Consider the following 22,007-nt stretch of genomic DNA (forward strand, 5'->3'; position numbering starts at 1 on the left):
ACGCACAAAACTCTTTAGCATGATGTAACATAGTGGAACTAACACTTCATCCGCAAAGATTTTTTGATTTAGCTTTGATTCATTCTGGTGTTTTGAGGAAGAAATACTTAGCTCCCAACCCTCACTGGTGCTGGCTATGCACTGGGATCTATAAAAGGCGGTATACCTGCAAGACAGTGGTAAATCTTGAAAGGGCATATAAACATTGGCTTATTTTTTCATTTTTTTTTTACAGGTAACATACCATGTTTTTTTTTGTCTGAAATAGGTATAAATGTGAACGAAAAATGCAGGAAAACTCAACCATGCATCAAAGTCAGCGTTTTCATCATAAGTTCACATTATCAAGACTGAGTTAATTGTAACTTCACAGTATCCCGACTCAGACTCATGACTCAGGGGCCAAATTAAGTGTGTGGACTCTTTTTGGGGAGGCTCCAAAACCTATCCATCACCCCCTCTACACGGGTACACTGGGCTGGGAGCAGGCTGTAGGAACAGGATATTTAGCAAATAAATTGCCTATAGCAAATAAATTGCCTAGGCAGGCACTTTTAATTAAAGACAACCATGCAGATGAGGGCTGTCAGAAGACAATGCTGATTCCTCAGTCAGTGGGAGTGTCCCAAATGGCACCCTATTCCCTAAATTGTGTACTACTTTTGACTAGGGCCCTATGTGTCCTGGTCAGAAGCACTATATAGGGAATAGGGTGCCTTTTGGGACACACCCAAAGTGAATGTGAATCTATTCCTTGTCTACGTGAAAATCATTATATTTCCCCTCTTCTCTGTCACAAACCCAATGAGCTGGGTCCTATCCAGAGCACACCGTAGAAAATATCTTTTGAAAAAGAAAACAAAAATGAGCAGGTTGGCGTTTATTTTACTGTCTAGACTAATGCAACTTGCTGTTGGCTGGGCTCACCGCTTGTGCCATCAAACCCCTCCAACGGATCCAGAATGCCGCAGCCCGCCTAGTGTTCAACCTTTCCAAGTTCTCCCAGGTCTGCTCAAGTGTGCAGCATCCATCAAATGTTGGTTCAATAAATAACACAGAATTTAACATTGTTATCAGGACATATTCCTAAAGTGTGGAAACCAGCGTATGTGCTGCCACTACATAAGGGAGTTTGATTGTTGTGATCTTGACAACTATCGTCCCATATCAATGCTTTCTTGAATCGTTGGTGAATGTGCAACTTCGTAGATTGTTTAATCTGTATTTGGAATGTACATCAATCAGGGTTATGACCAGTACTATTACTGCAACCACATCAGTTGTAAATTATATTGTCAACGCTTTGTATGCTAAGATGAATTGTGCTGCCCTATTTATAGATTTGTCAAATGCTTTTGATACAGACGATCATTCTATCTTATTAAGTAAGTTGTCTGTGTTAGGTCTTGGCACTGATGCCTGTTTTTGGTTTCAGAAGACGGGGTTAAATCTGAATTTCTTGAAAAACTTAAAGGGGTACCCCAGGGTTCGATTTTGTGGCCATTGTTGTTCACGTTGTATATACAGTGCCTTGCGAAAGTATTCGGCCCCCTTGAACTTTGCGACCTTTTGCCACATTTCAGGCTTCAAACAAAGATATAAAACTGTATTTTTTTGTGAAGAATCAACAACAAGTGGGACACAATCATGAAGTGGAACGACATTTATTGGATATTTCAAACTTTTTTAACAAATCAAAAACTGAAAAATTGGGCGTGCAAAACTATTCAGCCCCCTTAAGTTAATACTTTGTAGCGCCACCTTTTGCTAATGATGATAAATACAATCCACCTGTGTGTAATCAAGTCTCCGTATAAATGCACCTGCACTGTGATAGTCTCAGAGGTCCGTTAAAAGCGCAGAGAGCATCATGAAGAACAAGGAACATACCAGGCAGGTCCGAGATACTGTTGTGAAGAAGTTTAAAGCCGGATTTGGATACAAAAAGATTTCCCAAGCTTTAAACATCCCAAGGAGCACTGTGCAAGCGATAATATTGAAATGGAAGGAGTATCAGACCACTGCATATCTACCAAGACCTGGCCGTCCCTCTAAACTTTCAGCTCAAACAAGGAGAAGACTGATCAGAGATGCAGCCAAGAGGTCCATGATCACTCTGGATGAACTGCAGAGATCTACAGCTGAGGTGGGAGACTCTGTCCATAGGACAACAATCAGTCGTATATTGCACAAATCTGGCCTTTATGGAAGAGTGGCAAGAAGAAAGCCATTTCTTAAAGATATCCATAAAAAAGTGTTGTTTAAAGTTTGCCACAAGCCACCTGGGAGACACACCAAACATGTGGAAGAAGGTGCTCTGGTCAGATGAAACCAAAATTGAACTTTTTGGCAACAATGCAAAACGTTATGTTTGGCGTAAAAGCAACACAGCTCATCACCCTGAACACACCATCCCCACTGTCAAACATGGTGGTGGCAGCATCATGGTTTGGGCCTGCTTTTCTTCAGCAGGGACAGGGAAGATGGTTAAAATTGATGGGAAGATGGATGGAGCCAAATACAGGACCATTCTGGAAGAAAACCTGATGGAGTCTGCAAAAGACCTGAGACTGGGACGGAGATTTGTCTTCCAACAAGACAATGATCCAAAACATAAAGCAAAATCTACAATGGAATGGTTCAAAAATAAACATATCCAGGTGTTAGAATGGCCAAGTCAAAGTCCAGACCTGAATCCAATCGAGAATCTGTGGAAAGAACTGAAAACTGCTGTTCACAAATGCTCTCCATCCAACCTCACTGAGCTCGAGCTGTTTCGCAAGGAGGAATGGGAAAAAATGTCAGTCTCTCGATGTGCAAAACTGATAGAGACATACCCCAAGCGACTTACAGCTGTAATCGCAGCAAAAGGTGGCGCTACAAAGTATTAACTTAAGGGGGCTGAATAATTTTGCATGCCCAATTTTTCAGTTTTTGATTTGTTAAAAAAGTTTGAAATATCCAATAAATGTCGTTCCACTTCATGATTGTGTCCCACTTGTTGTTGATTCTTCACACAAAAATACAGTTTTATATCTCTATGTTTGAAGCCTGAAATGTGGCAAAAGGTCGCAAAGTTCAAGGGGGTTCAATACTTTCGCAAGGCACTGTAACTCTGGAGATCCATTTGGTCTCCACAGAACTGGGAAAATCTGCTTTTAGTTTTTTTTGCCCCCTTATGTGTGGAACAATACACATAATTCCTTTCAGACATTTTAAATGATTGATTGGAGACTTACGTTACAGAACGCGATTGCTATTCTTAAATATTTTTCATGTAGTGCTTTATGTGTTTTATTATAGTGTGTTTTGTTGGGCTGTTATATTTATGTATTGGGTTTTACTTGTAAATGTATACAGGGCTCTCTTGTAAAAATTGTTTCATCTCAATGTGACTCCCTGTTTAAATAAAGGTTAATAAATAAATGCCACACTGCCCCTATGCACACTCCACTGGCTTCCAGTCGAAGCTCGCATTCACTACAAGACCATTGCACTTGCCTACGGAGCAGCAGGAGGAACTGCCCCTCCGTACCTTCAGGCTATGCTCAAACCTTACACCCCAACCAAGTACTCCATTCTGCCACCTCTGGACTCTTGGCACTCCCACCTCTACGGGAAGGCAGCTCCCGTTCAGCCCAGCAAAAGCTCTTCTCTGTCAGGCACCCCAATGTTGGAACAAGCTTCTCCCTGAAGCTAGGATAGCAGATCCCCTGGCCATCTTCCAAAACCATCTGAAACCCTACCTCTTTGAAGAGTATCTTAAATAATCCCACAGCACATTTTTGTTTTCATGAATTTTTACGAAAGACAATTTTGACTTTGCAGCTGGCCTATCTAGCGGAAATCGTTCAGTTCTGCTGCCAGGGCAAGATTCATGACAAACATCAACCTGACAAAAATGTGCAGATACTGAACACGACCCATTTCTTTCAGATGAATGACAAAGGGCTGGGAAAAGGGGCTGAAATGGAACCCAGCCTTGCTCAACGCTTGAGGGGAGCCAGAATGGGAAGGCAGGCTATGCAGGGGTATGCTACGGTAAGTCTAAGCCTGTGTCCCAAATGGCACCCTATTCCCTTTTTAGTGCACCACTTTTGACCAGGGCCCATAGGGCGTTGGTCAAAAATAGTGCACTATATAGGGCAAGGGGTATTCAATTCTTATTCTACGAGGTCCGGAGCCTGCTGGTTTTCTTTTCTACCTGATAATTAATTGCACCCACTGTCTAAATCAATCCCTGATTAGAGGGGAACAATAAAAAAAAAAACGCAGTGGAACTGGCTTCGAGGTCGAGAGTTGAGTTTGAGGGATAAAGAGAACAGGGTGCCATTTGGGACGCATCCCATAGCTTGGAATGCAGGGTTTAAAAAAGGTCAAAAGAGTAATTGCTCGACTGTCGACAGTAAGTCCTCTGACAAAATGCAACCTCAATGTTGCGGTACTGTTCAGTTGATTAGTGAGACATTATACACCACTGTATTTTCTCCGCGGCGTTAACCTCAGGACTCGAGAAGGCCCTAGGCTAGTGCCTCTAGCAATCTAGTGAAGTAGCCAGAAACTGAGGGAGAATTGATCATGTGTTGAAATCAAAGGAGAAATAGAGCTGGTCCTTTCACAGACCTCGATCATCAACATGCCAATAACATTAACCACACACAGCCACAGAAATGCGCCATCTTAGTCCATTACACTCACTGGTGCTCTCCAAACCGGGACTGTGCCCCAAATGGGACACTATTCCCTATCAAATGCACTACATTTGACCAGGGCCCATCCTCCAATGTAAAATAAAGAAATTAAGGATCATGATATTTTGGTGAATTGGTTAAATGCTTCCTTTTTCAGCATTAACTGGTTGGAGTTGTTTGTATACCTACAATCAGATCTAGTGTGTGCTCAAAGTATTATCTTCAGAAAATGTAGATGTTTATCATCTCTGTTCATCTCTCGCCCTCCTTCTGCTCAGATTTCTCCAAACAGAGGGTGGTCACGGTCTCTCTTGCCCAGCAGGTCAAACTGACCTCACATGGCAAAGGTAAGAACAAGACAAGGTAACACTTAACTTGACACTTCTGCCGTAGACCTATATATACATTTTTTGCAGACATCGATTAGAAGTAGCAAATGTTGCACGCACACAAAAGATTGTATGTTTTTGAGGACCACACTGAAAAATGGTTGTTTAATGTTATAATGCGTCATCATGTGCGCTTTTAAGCTGTACATAAAAAAAATAAAAAAAAATATCAAGCACGCATGCACACACCTCCCTTTCCAACTTCTCCCAAGGCAGAACAACTTCCATCTATCCCACCCAGCACTGCAGTGATGTGCACAGCAGCAGCATTTCAACCTAGTCTCCCTATCTCCCCCTTTCTACATAAAACTCTCTCTCACCCTCCTCTCTTTCTGTCTAAGAAGAGGTGGATAGGTAGAGGAGGTGTAGTCAGGCAGTGTCAGGGGGTCGTATATCCTGAGCACCTGTCTGAGCAGTACATAAAGCAGGCCTGGGGAATTACACCCTGCTGTCTGCCTGATGCAGCTCAGCTCCTCAAGGACCTTCAGCACTAAAACACAGGGGGGGGGGAGGGGGAGTGAGAGTTGGAGGGAGAGTGAAAGAGAGATAATTCCATCAGTAAGAGGCACAAGAAGAAGACAGAAGAGTTATGGCAGGACAAAGGGCACAGAGAGGACACTAGAGTTAAAGGGATGGAGGAAAGTGACTTGCCGGCCTATCAAAATCTGCAGCAAACTCCCACCGGAGTTTCAGGTCCTCTGGTTGATCCAAGACACAGATAACCAGACCATGGTTTATCTATAAGATCATGGTACATCCTCGGACACAAAGTATGACCTTGTTTCTTGAACAAACAACCAAAGTAGGCAGCTGAAAAAATGATATATATAAAAAATAAAAATCCCTAACCCTATGAAAATCCCACCTCATCCATTTCCTAGTCATACAGAACAGAGGAGCATGACAAATGATGCTGCGTTTAATTTATTAACCTGCCAGCTCCGAGTAGTTCTCAGCAATGTTTTGTTCCGGCCCACTGCGTGCTGTTTTTCTCTCTCGAAACACCAACATCTCTTTGCGTGTGTGTGTGTTGACTCTCAGCCTCCTGTGGTTAATTACTGCACTCATACAAACACATCACATATGCTTCAGTCTCACCACAGATGTATCACCGGATGCACAGAGCGGAGAGACATTGGCGTTGCTGCAGGTCAGGTTGTGTTTCTCAGCCCTTGTTGTTTTAAATCAGGTGTGTCTCTTTAACAGCACTCTGTAAAATAAATAGACCCTTTGCTATGACGCTCCAAATTGAGCTCAGGTGCATCCTGTTTCCATTGATCATCCTTTAGATGTTTCTACAACTTGATTGGAGTCCAACTGTGGTAAATTCATTTGATTGGACATGATTTGGAAAGGCACACACCTGTCTATATAAGGTCCAACAGTTAAAAACGCATGTCAGAGCAAAAACCAGGCCATGAGGTCGAAGGAATTGTCCGTAGAGCTCCAAGGCATGATTGTGTCGAGGCACAGCTCTAGGGAAGGGTATCAAAAAATGTCTGCAGCATTGAAGGTCCCCAAGAACACAGTGGCCTCCATCATTCTTAAATGGAAGAAGTTTGGAACCACCAAGACTCTTCCTAGAGCTGGCCGCCCCCGGGCCAAACTGAGCAATCGGGTGAAAAGGGACTTGGTCAGGGAGGTGACCAAGAACCCGATGGACACCCCAGAGCTCCAGAATTCCTCTGTGGAGATGGGAGAACCTTCCAGAAGGACAACCATCTCTGCAACACTGTAACAATCAGGATTTTATGGTAGAGTGGCCAGACGGAAGCCACTCTTCAGTAAAAGGCATAAGTTTGCCAAAAGGCACCTAAAGGACTCTCAGACCATGAGAAACAAGATTATCAAGGATCTGATGAAACCAACATTAAACTTTTTGGCCTGAATGCCAAGCGTCGCGTCTGGAGGAAACCAAGCACCATCCCTACGGTAAAGCATGGTGGTGGCAGCATCATGCTGTGGGGATGTTTTTCAGCTGAGAGACTGAAGGATCGAGGGAAAGATGAACAAAGCAAAGTACAGAGAGATCCTTGATGAAAATCTGCTCCAGAGCGCTCAGCACCTCATACTGAGGTGAAGGTTCACCTTCCATCCGCTTGAGAGGATCTGCAGGGAAGAATGGGAGAAACTCCCCAAATACAGGTGTGCCAAGCTTGTAGCATCATAACCCAAGAAGACTCGAGGCTGTAATCACAGGTGCTTCAAAAAAATTACTGAGTAAAGGTTCTGAATACTTATGTAAATGTAATATCATTTTAATTTTGTTTTATAAATGAGCAACAATGTATAAAAAACTGTTTTTGCTTTGTCATTATGGGTTATTTTGTGTAGATTGATGAGGGCAAAAAAATGATTTAATCCATTTTAGAATAAGGTTGGAACGTAACAAAATGTGGAAAAAGTCAAGGGGCCTGAAAACTTTTCCGAATGCTCTGTATAGGGGAATAGGATGCCACTTGGGACGAAGGCCATCTCTTTCTACGAGGTCAGTACCTTTGCCCTTTCCAGTCTTTATAGACTCTCCAAATTGTCTTTTGTATTGAATATTGGGTGTTGATTTGTGGGATACACTTTTTGTTTTTGTTTAGGGATGTGAGAAATGGAAAATAAATGTTAACATTAAAACAATAAGAAAAATGTATAAAATTCCATGTGACTCACAATGTAGCTGCCCTGCTGCAGGAAATGGTTTGAGTGTCATGGTGCGTCCCTTCCAGAAGGTTAAGCATCGCTCCTGTACTACCATTACTGTACCTCAATTCCACCCAATTTAATTTCTCAAAGTATTACCATACAGGACTTCCTTCATATTGTCGCTTGCCTTTCCCTGCCATTTTTCCAACTGTTAACAAAGATGAGTCGACCTTGCACAATTGATCCCTCGACTTCTTGCACGTCAAGATTAGATTCCACTAGGAAGATTCTGTGTTTTTGTAATGGAGGAGACTGATTAGTGGCCATACTTCAGAGAACACGAACACTTGCATCTTTCATAGCGAGCTAGCGAGGGAGAGAGAGAGAGGAGGGGGGGGGGGGGCACAGTATAGGCAGGTTGGCCACCAGGAAGACAGAGTCAGAACCGCACACTAGGCCTATCTATCGGTGATCAAAAACTGTATCTCGCAATGGAATGCTGTATGTAGAGAGAGAAAGAGAGATAATCCCACCAACATTGATGTGAACATGGCTTGCAGTCAAATGGCACTTTTTTCTAGCCATACCATTCTATTCCTTTTTCTATGCTCTGAGCTGATAGAGGAAAGGGAGGACTAACGTATTTCCTGCCGTATTTCCTGCCGCTTCCACTCTCTGACTGCGTGCCAAACGTGGCTTTCGCTAATATGTCTCCCCAAAAAGCTTGTCACAGCCACGAGGCCTTTTATTTGCTTTATTTCTACAATATGCCGATATTTAGATGTTTGCTTTTGGGGGTATGCGTTCCCCAATGGGGTACTATAGACACACACCTCAAACATTTCATTTATGTTTTGTCTGTCCATTCTGTGAGACATTTAACCTGTGATCTTGTTTGTAATGTCACATCCATAACGCTGCAATTACCCACGTACACAACATATTTCCAGGTGAGTTGGTCTGTTTTGAGGGCGTTTAGTATGCAGGGCAGTGCCCATTCCACCAGTTGTGAGTAATGACAGAGGCAGGTGTGTGAGTGTGTAGCCCATTTCAGCAGTAGTGAGTGTTGTGATAATAGTGAGCTATGTGTGTGCACATGTTAGTTTGTGTGTGTGTGTGTGGGGGTGGGGGGGTATTCCAGCAGTAGTGAGTGTTCACAGCCTAACTTGGGGATCTCATCACTCTGTTAACTGATGCCTAAGGAGAGCGGGTGAGTCAGCTAGCGCCAAATACAGAGAGCATTGAGCTAATTTAGGGCTGGAGGGCATTTGTGGGTGTCTGCTTGTTTGAAGAATGAAATGTGCATGCATGAGGCCATGCATGAGGCCAGCAGGGCGTGTGTGTGTGTATCCAGAGCGTTGATGGATAGAGAAGCACTACTGTAGCACTGTAGATCGCACCAAACTGGTTTACTCTTCAATAAGAATACATGTAGAAAAAATAGAACAGTCACTGCAAATCTCTTTCTCACTCACTTACTCACTCACCCACGGTGTGCATATGGCAGAGGCTGCTGTTACGAGTTGGGCCAGACTGTCAGCAGATGCTAGGCGACCTTTCTATACACTCTGCAGCGTTTTAACCCACTTCAACACTGCAGGGTCTTAACCCATTTTAACACTGAGGTGTCTCAAAACTAGGGATGGGTATCGGTAAGATTTAAATGGTATTACCACTCTTACCGATACTGCATATCGATCCGGTACATTAACGGTATTCTTATCGGTTCTTTTTGTTATTTTTTTATGGAAAAAAAAACAACAAACAAATTAAGAACAGAATTAACATTGCTTTATTTTCTGAAATGTAAAATAAATAAAATAAACAATCATTTACAGCAAAAGAAACAGCAATGTTTTGAACAAATCACTATTATAGACTGTCATGTTGTGATGATGGAAATGTAAAACAAATTAAATTATCAATATTTTCCTGCAAAAGAAAATACAGTGGTATAGATCAACACGGGTGGGGCATGCAGGTAAGGCTGCAAAAGTTCGTAGCAGTTCTCCTGGAGAAAGATCAACATATTTGCCTTTGGCAGAAGTCGGGACCTCTCCTGGCTGATTGTGTTCCCTCAGTCGAAAATACCCTCTCGCTAGGGGTGGAGGAGGCTTGAGCACAGAGGTAGCTTGTTGCAATGTTTGTGAGGAGGGGCAGAGTAGCTCTCTTCTCCCACCACCACATCACAGGATCTTCAGCCATGGGGACTGTCTCCTCCATTTCCTCTCCTTCAGACTCCTCCTCCTGTTGCAGGTGCTCTGTGTCTGTCTGCTCCGGCTCCTCTGACAGCCCTGGTGTTGCTCCTGTCACATTGGCCTCATCAGTTGCCTTCCTCAGCCTGTCCCAGGTGGCGTCACTCACCGGCCTCCCTTTAAATCTGGGGTCCATTGCTGTGGCCTCATGCAGGAAGGCTTGAATGTCCTCATCCTGATAGCGCTCGGAGAGGTTCTCCCACACATTCTCTTTGATGGTTGCCACAAACGTTGTATCTTCGTGCTTCACAGTGAAGTGCTTTTTGGAGGATGGGTATGATCTGTCCACAGGTGGCATTCTTTTCACATGACACACACGCAGTGTGGATGTGTAGAGGATTCTCATGACCTGGACAAACTCCTCAGCCTTATGGAAGTCCTCGTCCTTCAGACGGCCCAGGTAGTCCTTGGTCATTGCTTTTCGCAGTCATGGGTCCAAGGCTGCTGCTTGGATCGCTGGATACTCCTCCATGAATCTGGTCTTGACATCAAGGATGACTGAGTGTTGCGGAAGGCCTGAAACCACAACAAAAAACAACATACAATTAATTACCACACACTTGAATATTGAATTAAATTGTTAAATGTGGGAATTTCTAAATAATACTTTTAATAGAATGAACTGGCTTCTTACCAAAGAGCTGCTGCTTTTCCTTCAAGATTGTTTTTGATATCGAGGATCTCTTGAACAACACGACCACTGCTCTGATTAGGGCTGCCCATTAATCAATGGAAGTAGTTTTGTAGATTTTCTGCGCTGCCAGATTCAATGTGTGAGCAAAGCATCCTATTTTTAGGATGTGTAGCCTCTTGATGGCAACATCCATATCGCCAGCATTATCAACAGTCACAGGTACAATCTTGCTCGGCTCTATCTCTGCCACTACTTCGGCAGTTTGCGATTTGTACACTGCCCTGGTGTGGAGGACATTCTGTTTTACACTGCGCTGGCTTGTGTAGTACACTGTAACAGTGAAATAGTGGTCCTGACAGAGGCTGGTCCACCTGTCTGATGTGATGGCTAACTTTGGCATGTCCTTCAGCTCAGTGATCACATTGGCCTTTTCTACACCATACCAGGTAGGAATGAATGTGTCACTGAGGTAACTCCTGGAGGGAGGGGTATATTTGGGGTTGCCTTGCTCATCTCCCTACAGTAAAACAAGATATTCCATGTGTTGAATTATTGTGTATTGTATTGTGGAGTGATGGGACTAACATGCAACCCTTTTATACTACTATATCCTAAAAATTAATACAACTCAACAGACTATGACCTAAAGCCCTTGGACTCTACTGTTGCAAAGGGGTGTAGGCCTTTCACTCTAGGTGGCACTCATTCACCCTCTCCTTAGTCATCCTCCCACTAGCTGCCAGCGTGAAGGGGCTTTGGGATTGTCTTTGGCTTGGACCAGCGGCATTAGAGGGAGGAGTGGGTTGGTTCACTGTAGCTGCAACTTTAACAAAAAAGTAGGAACATCTTTAAATGGGTGATTGAATTTATGAACGCACCCGTAGCTAAACAATCAGCTGGCTCATGGTTACTTTTGATCACGAACCCATGTTCTCGTAATTCAGTTAACTCCATGTGTGGGCTCCAGGCGGCTAGCATACATACCTAACGGAGATGGGCCAACGAGAGATGCCAACTACGAGCCTGGCACTCGAAAACTGTGCATTTCTCTGCCTGTATATGATCACTTTCAATTGATGTTTGGACAGATTGCTCGTGTTTCCGCCCTTACAAGCAAAAGTCTTGTTGCACTTGTCAGCATCGACTCTGGTGAAGTGTAACCACATTTTTGAACGTTTAGTTCTCTCCGCCATCGGCACTAATTAAGAGCAGGGTCTTTCTTGTGTGTGTGTGTGTGTGTGTGTGTGCGCTGTAGCGTGTGAGAGACAGGCTCCGCGCGAGAGGGATCTCTCTTCTGGATTGGGAATAGCGAAAATGCATCGTAAACAAATATCTTAATCTTATTGCAAATTAGAAACGGTTGGTGAGATAAAATGTGCAAAATAATGTTTATATAGCAATAATAAATAGGAAATGTATTTTCTTAATTTCTCCAGTACTGAATGCAGAACCGATAACGTCGGAGCTTATCGATACTACGGTCTTTCATAATTTAGCCCCGGGGCCCTTTAATACCGGGTTTCGGTACCCATCCCTACTCAATACATTTTAACACCATGCAGTGTCTTAACCATTTACAATCATGGGAATTGGCCTTGAGAGAACACATTTTAACGCTAATGTCTCAACACATTTTAACACACTGCAGTATCATAACACATTTTAACCCTACAGTGTTTCAACACATTTGGCCATTTCTGGCAATGTATTAATGTGTTTGCTTTTATACCGGCTAACGGACACACTGCTGCTTCGCACTGACATAACACACTTCAACACTGCAGTGTCTCAACACACTCAAAAGCAGGCACTTAACTGACGGACACAATGTGAACGTTGCGTTAATGTTATGGGAGCGTCAGTGGGATGACAGTCATCGTGGCTGTGGATCTGGCCAGGTGCTGAGTGGTGCTTTACTTGGGGACAGTGGATGTCCAGTCCCCATACAGGCCATTCATTACACTTGCCTCCTATCTGATGGTAGTGGGGGGGAAGACTGGACAGCACGGAGCTACGGTCTCATCCATCCCAACATCACTGGACACATCCCTGATTCCCATTACGATAACGCACACAGGCCTTCACATACAACACACACACCATCGTTCACAATGTATAGTACTATACATACACAAACGCACGTTCTCAAAGAACTGTACACACACGTGCACACACACCATAATTCACATCATACACTTACATTCACTGCATACACACAGCTTCATACATATCACATCAGTAACAGCATCACTTAATAAAATTATATTTTAATTGGCTTAGTTATAAATTGTTTTGCTTCATATGTTCTGTTCAGTACATGCTTGCTTGAGGTAAGCTATGTAGTGACTTAACTAACATTCATCTGAAGACTTATTTATCTAATTAACTAACTATGTTTAATTGTTACCCAATTAAATGAAACATGTAACAATTCACTCACTAGGATCTGGGGCACCACGAGAGCGGTTCTTTAAAGAGTTACCATCTCCAGGTCAAAACTCAAAAAGGTCTTTTACCTATCGCATCTATAAACAGTCAACTTATTAATCATAACCTTGTATAATATAATCATTCTGAACAGTCGTAACCTCCTTGCATCTGCAAATACCCATCCCTTACTTACGATTCAGTACTACACAAATTGGTTTAATTATTTATTTACTAGCTAATTAAATGGGAACACGGGATAAACATACACACTTTGCATCGGTTATTGACTGGAGACTTAATACGCTGAAAACAGGTCCCTAGCGAAATGACGACAACAACATGGCTGCTTGTTAAAGAAGAGATGGAGAGGTAGAAAGAGAGACAGAGACACTAAACATTGGTATTCAGAAACTACTCTCACTTACAGTAACCATATACTTTGCACACAAACCGCCGCCCGCTTTGAGTAAGAAATCATGAATGTATTTACGTGAATTGCGACAAGGCTCTGATTGTCCAAAATGGTTCCAACAAGTCTTCTACTGTTGTCTTCCTTTGTAGTTGTCCGGTATCCGGTGAATTGTTGTGTTGTCCTGAACAGAACTAGAGAGTTGGCTTTTCCTTACATTCGCTCTTGAAGATGCTTCTTTGAAGATAGACTAGCCAGCCGTGTCGATGGTTCCCCAATGGGGTGATGAGAGTAGCATAATACGATGGTTTGAGCAGAGTAACAGAATGGTCCTACTTAAATCCACTTTTGAAGATACTTTACTTAGGACAGCTAATCAGCCTTACGAGTGATTGTCCGGGAGGTGAATTTATCGTCTCCTCCTCGTGTTGAGATTCAAAGTTCAAACCACTTTAAAGGTGAAGCAGCAGCTTCATGTCTTTCTGGTGTGATGTGTTTTTTCCCGTAACCCATAATTTATACAGTTTGCTTAACTTCTTCAGGATAGAGGGCAGCATTTTCACTTTTGGATAAATAGCGTGCCCAATTTCAACTTGCTGATACTCATCCCCAGAATATAAGATATGCATATTATTAGTAGAATTGGATAGAAAACACTCTGAAGTTTCTAAAACAGTTTGAATCATGTCTGTGAGTATAACATAACTTATGTAGCAGGCAAAACCCTGAGGACAAATCATTCAGATTCTTTTTTTTAGGTCACTGTCTATTCAATGAGTTTTCATTGGGAAACTAGATTTCTAAGGGACTTGTTTGCAGCTCCTACCACTTCCACTGGATGTCACCAGTCTTTAGAAATTGGTTATTCCTTTGTGTAATGAAGAAGTACAGCCATCTTGAATGAGTGTCATTTGAAGTCTACTTTTTGAGAGAGGAGCATGACTTGAAAAGTAGCGTGAGTTTGTTGTCTTCCTGTATTGAACACAGATTGTCCAGTATTCAATTTGATCGATTATTAACGTTTAAAAATACCTAAAGTTATATTACAAAAGTAGTTTGAAATGTTTTGGCAAAGTTTACAGGTAACTTTTGAGATATTTTGTAGTGACGTTGCGCAAGTTGGAAGCTGTGTTTTTCTGGATCAAACGCACCAAATAAATGGACATTTTGGATATATATCCACTGAATTAATCGAACAAAAGGACCCTTTGTGATGTTTATGGGACATATTGGAGTGCCAACAAAAGAAGCTCGTCAAAGGTAAGGCATGATTTATATTTTATTTCTGCATTTTGTGTAGCGCCTGCAGGGTTGAAATTTGCTTTCAATCTTTGTTTACTGTTGTGCAATCATCAGATAATAGCATTTGATGCTTTCGCCGAAAAGCCTTTTTGAAATCTGACATGTTGGCTGGATTCACAACGAGTGCAGCTTTAATTTGCTATCTTACATGTGTGATTTAATGAAAGTTAGATTTTTATAGCATTTTATTTGAATTTGGCACTCTACATTTTCCCTGGCTATTGGCCAAGAGGGACGCAAGCATCCCCCCTATCCCAGAGAGGTTAAAAAGGGGCAGTTCCGGCAGGCTGGCACACTCCCTGACCTTACTCCGGGCGGTAGCTACTCACTGTGCAAAGTTATAAAAACAATGATCTCTTATTGCTTCTCAAATCACATCTCTCTCTTAACAAAAACACTTTCATCATCGTTCATATGACATCCACAACGCAGAGTATGAAAACTTCATTCATGTAGTGGGTATACTTTCAAGTTACAGTATTTCCATTTTAACATTTTCAATGACATCACAAAATAATGAAAAAAATGACAGTGTTCTATAGATCGCCTCGCACCTTCCCCATGTTCTACGTTAGAAATATTGTTTGAGTATTCGTTTTTGAAAGTGTTAAGAGTTTTAGTGGGAAAATGTCTGTTGAATCAAATTACATTCCTTTGCTGAATCTTGAGAGGGCAGACCTGAATCTTCTCCCTTGATTTACAACAGGGCTCGAGTTGATAACCCCTAGTTCTTTACTTCCCCCCTCTAGGGTGAGAGGGGGTCTGATTGAAGTTATTTATTGCAAACCTGATCTATTTGGATTCTCGTGGACAGTCATGACAGCTATCAGATAAAGTTTTACATTGTGTTTTTGATGACTGACTGATTAGTTTTGATCTCACTCTGTCTCTCTATAGGTGACAGATAACTAGCGTTGCACACCCTGACTACATCAGCACCACTGACAGATTACCTGGCTCTCAGTATGATGTTCGAGGAAGATCGGCATGTAAAAAAATAACATCACAGTTGACAGCTGGGTGTGCGTGCAGTGCACCACAATAGACATAGAGAGACATGTCCATACAGGCACAAACACGCAGGCCTGTGTGCACGCACACACACACGTACGTCCCCACACGCACACACATTCAAGAAACAGTGCTGAAATGGAAACTGACCTGCTTGTACAGGGATGGGATTTTCTAGCAGGAATACTGTCTGCTTCCAATGCGTCTTGGTGACCTGTGGTCCTGTGGAGAACATCACCTGTGATTCAAAAGCAGAACATGTTATTTAGTCTTGGGCAACAGCAATCAACATGAACTCACAACAGTGAGGAATATGGATAACAACTCATTCCATTGTGACACTTATTTTTCTGTGGCTCATCTAACAATTCCACAACTGTAGTGGAAAATTAACCGGTCCCATACTCTTATACCTACTAAACTAATTTTATAAATCTGTACTTCTATCCTACTCATAGTCTTCTAAAGACTAGATGTACTTCATTTGAATGTATTTTTATTTGACCTTTATTTAACTAGGCAAGTCAGTTAAGAACAAATTATTATTTTCAATGACGACCTAGGAACAGTGCCCCTGAACTGCCTCTTCAGGGGCAGAATGACAGATTTCAACCTTGTCAGATCGGGGATTTGAACTTGCAACCTTCCGGTTACTAGTCCAACGCTCTAGTGTTACATCTCAGCAGTTATGCTCACATTGTAGGTAAAATACGACGTGCAATTAAAAGACTTGTCAGCACGTCCCTCGCGGAGCTTGGCATTGGCTGTTCCGAGTGGCCAGCTCCGGTGGGTGCTTACATCAGCAATCAGGAAGCACCCCGGTGTCGATTGTCTCCCAAGGATGTGGGGAACGCCAAATCGTGAATGTAAATTGGGTGGCTGTTAAAAATGGAAGGGCCGCCGCATGCTGCTTACCTTGTTGCCGCAGTCTCTGTCGAAGAAAATGTCAAAGTAGCCCACGATGGCCTGGAAATGAAATATGAGAGGGTTGTTAGAATGTGATATGACAACACCACCGGGGCTGGACTTGTTTGGATAACCTGGGGCCTGTCCCAAATGGCACCCTATTCCCTACATAGTGCAATACTTTAGACCTATGAGGCCTAAGGGCCCTGGTCAAAAGTAGTGCACTATGTGGGTCATTCTACAGAAGTGGTTAGAATTGTTTGAAAACAAATATGTCTCCAAGCTTAGGACATTTATTTAGATCATGATATATTCTAATTCATTTTAAGACATTAACAAACATATTGTTAAATTAAGATATTACAAAATCATTGTTCAGATACCCATTCGTATTGAAGGTCAAAAATGTATTTATGAAAATAAAACTATTTTTTTGGTAATTTTATAACAATCTTGAACTAGTTAGTCGGGGTTTTTTTTCTTTTTTTTCTCTGAAAGTATTGTCCCCACTTTGGATGTTATTAGAGAAACACATTAAAAGACTGAAGAATGAATGCGCCTTAAGCCACACACTTCAAATCAAATAAACTTTTATTGGTCACATACACATGTTTAGCAGATGTTATTGCAGGTGTAGCGAAATGCTTGTTTCGATACAATTATAACCAGGAAATGGGATGCACCCCTTTCCACGATGACCAAATAGTGAGTGGTCTGTCTCCCAACACTTTGAAGAAAATGAGTGAAAAATATAGTAAATCTTTATGTATGGTTTTGGGACTACAATATATATTGAGGATGTAAAACTGTCCAAATGTAGAGCTAGCTAGCCATATGCTAGCTACGGGGATACATTAATGTCCAAAATAAGTCTAAATTGTCAAAACCAAAATGGTCACAACCATATTTTTAAAGCTTCATTACGGTTATTAACATTATTGTTTTGTTTATTGATTCTTGACTGTTAATCCACTGAATTTCTTTACATTTATTGAAGAAGAAAAAAACTGTCTTTTACTTTTCCCTGGAAGTCAGAATAATGCACAGCATTGGACAAAACCTCTCTTTTGGCCTCAAATGGAAAATGCTACACAGTGGACAAGGTCCTGACCTTAATCCCTCCCCCCACAAAGGTTACACAGTGACACAGTGTACGACGGAGTGCGCGAGAAGCTTGGTCTGTGAATACAGGGAAATGTGGCCATGGGTCAGAGCCTGATGGTAAAATGCTGAAAAGACTCTTACACAATCTGGAGGTGTGTTGGGTCATTTTCCTGTTGAAAAACAAATTATCATCCCTCTAAGCCCACTTTGGGCTCCCGGGTTGCGCACTGAATGCCCCTTAAGCCACACACCTCAAATCAAATAAACTTTTATTGGTCACATACACATGTTTAGCAGATGTTAGGTCACATTGGTCTTTTACCAAGGCACTGAATCTCAGTGCAAGAGGCGCCACTACAGTCCCTGGTTCGAATTCAGGCTGTATCAAATACGGCCGTGATTGGGAGTCCCATAGGGTGGCACACAATTGGCCCAGCGTTGTCCGGGTAAGGCCGGGTTAAGCAGTCATTGTAAATAATAATTTGTCCTTAACTGACTTGCCTAGTTAAATAAAGGTTCAATAAAATAAATAAGCACAAACCAGATGGGATGGAGTATCACTGTGGTAGCCATGCTGGTTAAGTGTGCCTTGAATTGCCATAATATGGACTTGGTCTTTTACCAAATACGGCAATTTTCTGTATACCCCCCCCCCCCCCCTAACTTGTCACCACACAACTGATTGGCTCAAACGCATTAAGGAAAGAAATTCCACAAATGTACTTTTAACAAGGCACACCTATTAATTGAAATGCATTCCAGTTGACTACCTCATGAAGCTGGTTGAGAGAATGCCAAGAGTGTGCAAAGCTGTCATCAAGGCAAAGGGTGGCTATTTGAAGAATCTCAAATATATTTTGATTTGTTTAACACTTTTTGGGTTACTACCTGATTCCATACGTGTTATTTCATAGTATTGATGTGTTCACTATTACTCTAAAATGTAGAAAATCGTAAAAATAAAGAAAAACTCTTGAATGAGTAGGTGTTCTAAAATGTTTGACCCGCAGTGTATATCTACGTCACAGGATATGGACACCAAGGTAAACCAAACTACATAATTTATTGAGTGGGTGCTAAAACTTTGGCATCATCCCACAGCTACTGTGTGGGCAGTCGTGGCTCGCTGTGGAGGGGCAGAGCTCAATAGAACCAAGGGTCCCCTCTCCGCAACCTCCCATCTAAAAACAACATGGAGCCTTACATTTGGCTGAGTCGACACACGGTGGTCCCATGTGGTACACCTCACCTCGTCTGAGGCCTGTCACTTCACAAAATAAATAAATGACTTTTTGGCTGTCCCTGATAATACTGGGCATATTTTGCTGACCGGCTAATACCGGTGTGTTACACAAAATAAGCAATGTAGGCTTTTTAATGTGGTGGCTACAAGGTCTAATTCGAACACAGCCCGTGTATTGTAAAGTGAGTCATTTCATGATGAAAATAAACCCTTGTGTGTGTTTGTGCATGTCTATTGTTTGTATTGCTCTTAAAGGGTAGGCCTGTGTGTATATGTAATGCCGTGGGTATTCTCGAATGGTATGTGTGTAGGGTATAGATGTATATTGCACAGCCATTTGTGAATAGATCATCATTTTGTAATTACACTATTTCTATGAATTCATGGTGGGTGTTCATTTCAGACTCAAATACATGACTGAGCCTTAAGCTATAAACAAACACTTGAGTGAAAAACTATTCACATAACTAAACAAATTGAAATCTCTCTCTCACACACACACACACACACACACACACACACACACACACACACACACACACACACACACACACACAGGGCCTGGAGGTGACTGTTCTCTTTAGATGTGTGAGGTAAAAACGACCCCCCCAGGCCAGTTTTCCTCTTGTTTCTCCCCCAACTGAAGGAAGAGAGTCACTATCAATCTCTAGAGCGCACTTGTAGTGGCAATGATGCAGAACTAATAGCTTTTAATCCTGCAGCAGCTGACAATTTGGATGCCGGTTCTCGCAGACAAAGAGGACCAGAATCAATGCAAGGGGAGAGAAAGAGCCAGCCATGGGAGGGAGATATAGACAGGAAAAGAGCATGGCAGAGAAGGAAAAGAGAGAGGGAAATAGTGAAGGAGTCATGATAGCTTACTTCTGAGAGGGTGGTTGAACTTGGTGGGCCATGAAGCTAAAATATCCCTCGGGTAAAGCAATCCTTGAAATGAGCAAGACCTTATCCTTAGTATTTACACCACACATCAGCATTAAAAGGTGTGGTTCAACACTCCCCGCTCAGGAATTTCAAAGCAAGAGTGAATGTGTGCCCCGAGAAAAGGAGGTTGGACATACTGGGGTACATACTTCATAATCACTGGGCCGTCATCGACTCCATGTTCCACACACTCAACGCCGCGTTCTACAATCAGCCTTTATTGATTCAGACAGGCAGGGGCGGGAACCTAGCACCAGCACTGAGCCAGACTGGGAGAAACGTCCCAAAGTGGGAAAAAGGAGCATGTCAACCCAATGCAATTATGGCTTTTAATGAACGCCACAGGAACGCTCAGTCGCGAGGTAATTGGGAAATTAGGCCTAATTGCTCGTCAGGCAGAGCGGATTCACCTCTCGCTGGTTTTTGAGGTAGGGATCAGCCTCGCCTCTCGTCGCCGTTGACAACGCCTCATAAGCAGGATTGATTGTCACCTCTGCGTTGTTTTCAACTTTTCCGATGGGACAGAGAGGAAGTCCATTAAAACAATCAAAGAAATGAAACTTACAAACATCTCAGATTTTGTTCTGTTTGGAAATGTCTGGTGAGTTGAGGTTTCAACGTTATAAAGCGTGAGATCACAGGTTGCATTGGCAGCACTGCTCTTACCTGAACACAAGTCTCTAGAATGTTTAACTTTCATAATCCTGACAAATACACTCTGCCTGAACAAAACAAATCAGCAGCCTCTTAATACAGACAACTAAACCTTAAACCTGATAAATATACTGTCTAAAACTACTAATGACAAATTGCTCAACACAAACTACTAAAACTAAACCTAAACCTAATTTTGTTAACAATGACTGCCTTTATTCCAGACCATAGGTTGGCCTTCATTCAACTGGATAAGATGACTGTTGAAATTGAGAAGTGCGTTAGACTAGGCAGGTTAGTCGCAGTGAAGCTCTGGGAGCTCCGTAAGATAGAAAAAAAATCATCTTGACTTTATGATCCATATAAAAAATTTAAAAAACACTAGAAGGAATCAAAGATCTTCAGCTCTGGAAGGGACTGAAAAAGAATTACTTACTCGGAATACAATTACAAAAAACATACGATACTGTTTAAATTCTATAAAAAAATCTTACAGATACTGTATTTCTGAAAAATGTAATAGCATGTCCCGTACAGAAAGTAAAATGGAAGAATGAAAAAGTGAAAAGGAAACGCTTCCAAACTGGGATAAATAGGCTTAATTCCAGCTTAATCAGCTCAAAGCTTCAATACTGTAACGTGAAACACCAAAGACTGAAGCAGAGTACCAGCTTAGTTAACCATGGTGGGTAGCCAAAAATAAGACCCCCACGAGGCTGCTACACACCAATACTACAGCCCACCCACCTCTGCATAGGTTAGGGAGAGAGAGAGGGAGGGAGAGAAATAGAAGGCGAGAGAGAGAAAGAGAAGGTGGGAGAGAGGCCAGGAGGGAGTTGAAAGGGGGACAATGAATGAGAGAGGAGGACTTACGGGGGCGACGACACACAAACTGCGAAAATGGGACAAATCAAATGAGCGCTTTTTATTTTCATCAGCGTTTAGCCTTCGGCCCGGGATCTGTCGGGGATAAGTGATGACAGTGGGCTTTCCGGCGGCCCGCTCTGGAATGCCGCCACATTCCGGACCCCCGTTCCCAGGGAAGAGGGGGAGAAAATTAATAATTATCATCACGGATAACACCAACAGGGAGCAATTCATCATCACTCCCCTTTTGCCCGACCGCGTGTCGGCACGCCACGTGGCTCGACCAGATACTATTATACAGCAGGGGGGAGGAGGAGTGTGAAAGGGGGGGACGGGGGGAATGGAAAGGGGGGGAAGGGAGGGAGAGCTAATACGCTTTTGATGGGGTTTATCCAGGCGTGGAGGCTTCCTCCACAGCTAACTCACGGGAGGGTTAGTGTGAATGTGCCCCTCCTCCTATCCACCCCGCTCTCCAGGCCCCAGTCTGCTTGGTGTGTAGTGCTGAACACAGCGCACCTACCTCCCTACTCTAC

The 22,007-nt window shown here is 42.6% G+C and overlaps 1 protein-coding gene across 2 annotated transcripts in view; it reads right to left on the reverse strand.

The window, feature by feature from the left end:
• The window catches only part of prmt3 (protein arginine methyltransferase 3), a 112,871-nt gene that overhangs the window by 9,700 nt on the left and 81,164 nt on the right, over nt 1-22,007 (reverse strand). For both annotated transcript variants that reach the window (XM_020476602.2, XM_020476608.2), the window contains exons 14-15: nt 16,674-16,724; nt 15,909-15,996 (exon numbers count right to left, since the gene is read on the reverse strand). In XM_020476602.2, coding sequence (XP_020332191.1) covers nt 15,909-15,996; nt 16,674-16,724 — 139 coding nt within the window. The remainder of the gene's footprint in view (nt 1-15,908; nt 15,997-16,673; nt 16,725-22,007) is intronic.

This window comes from Oncorhynchus kisutch, linkage group LG3 (assembly GCF_002021735.2).
Source record: "Oncorhynchus kisutch isolate 150728-3 linkage group LG3, Okis_V2, whole genome shotgun sequence".
NCBI lineage: Eukaryota > Metazoa > Chordata > Actinopteri > Salmoniformes > Salmonidae > Oncorhynchus > Oncorhynchus kisutch.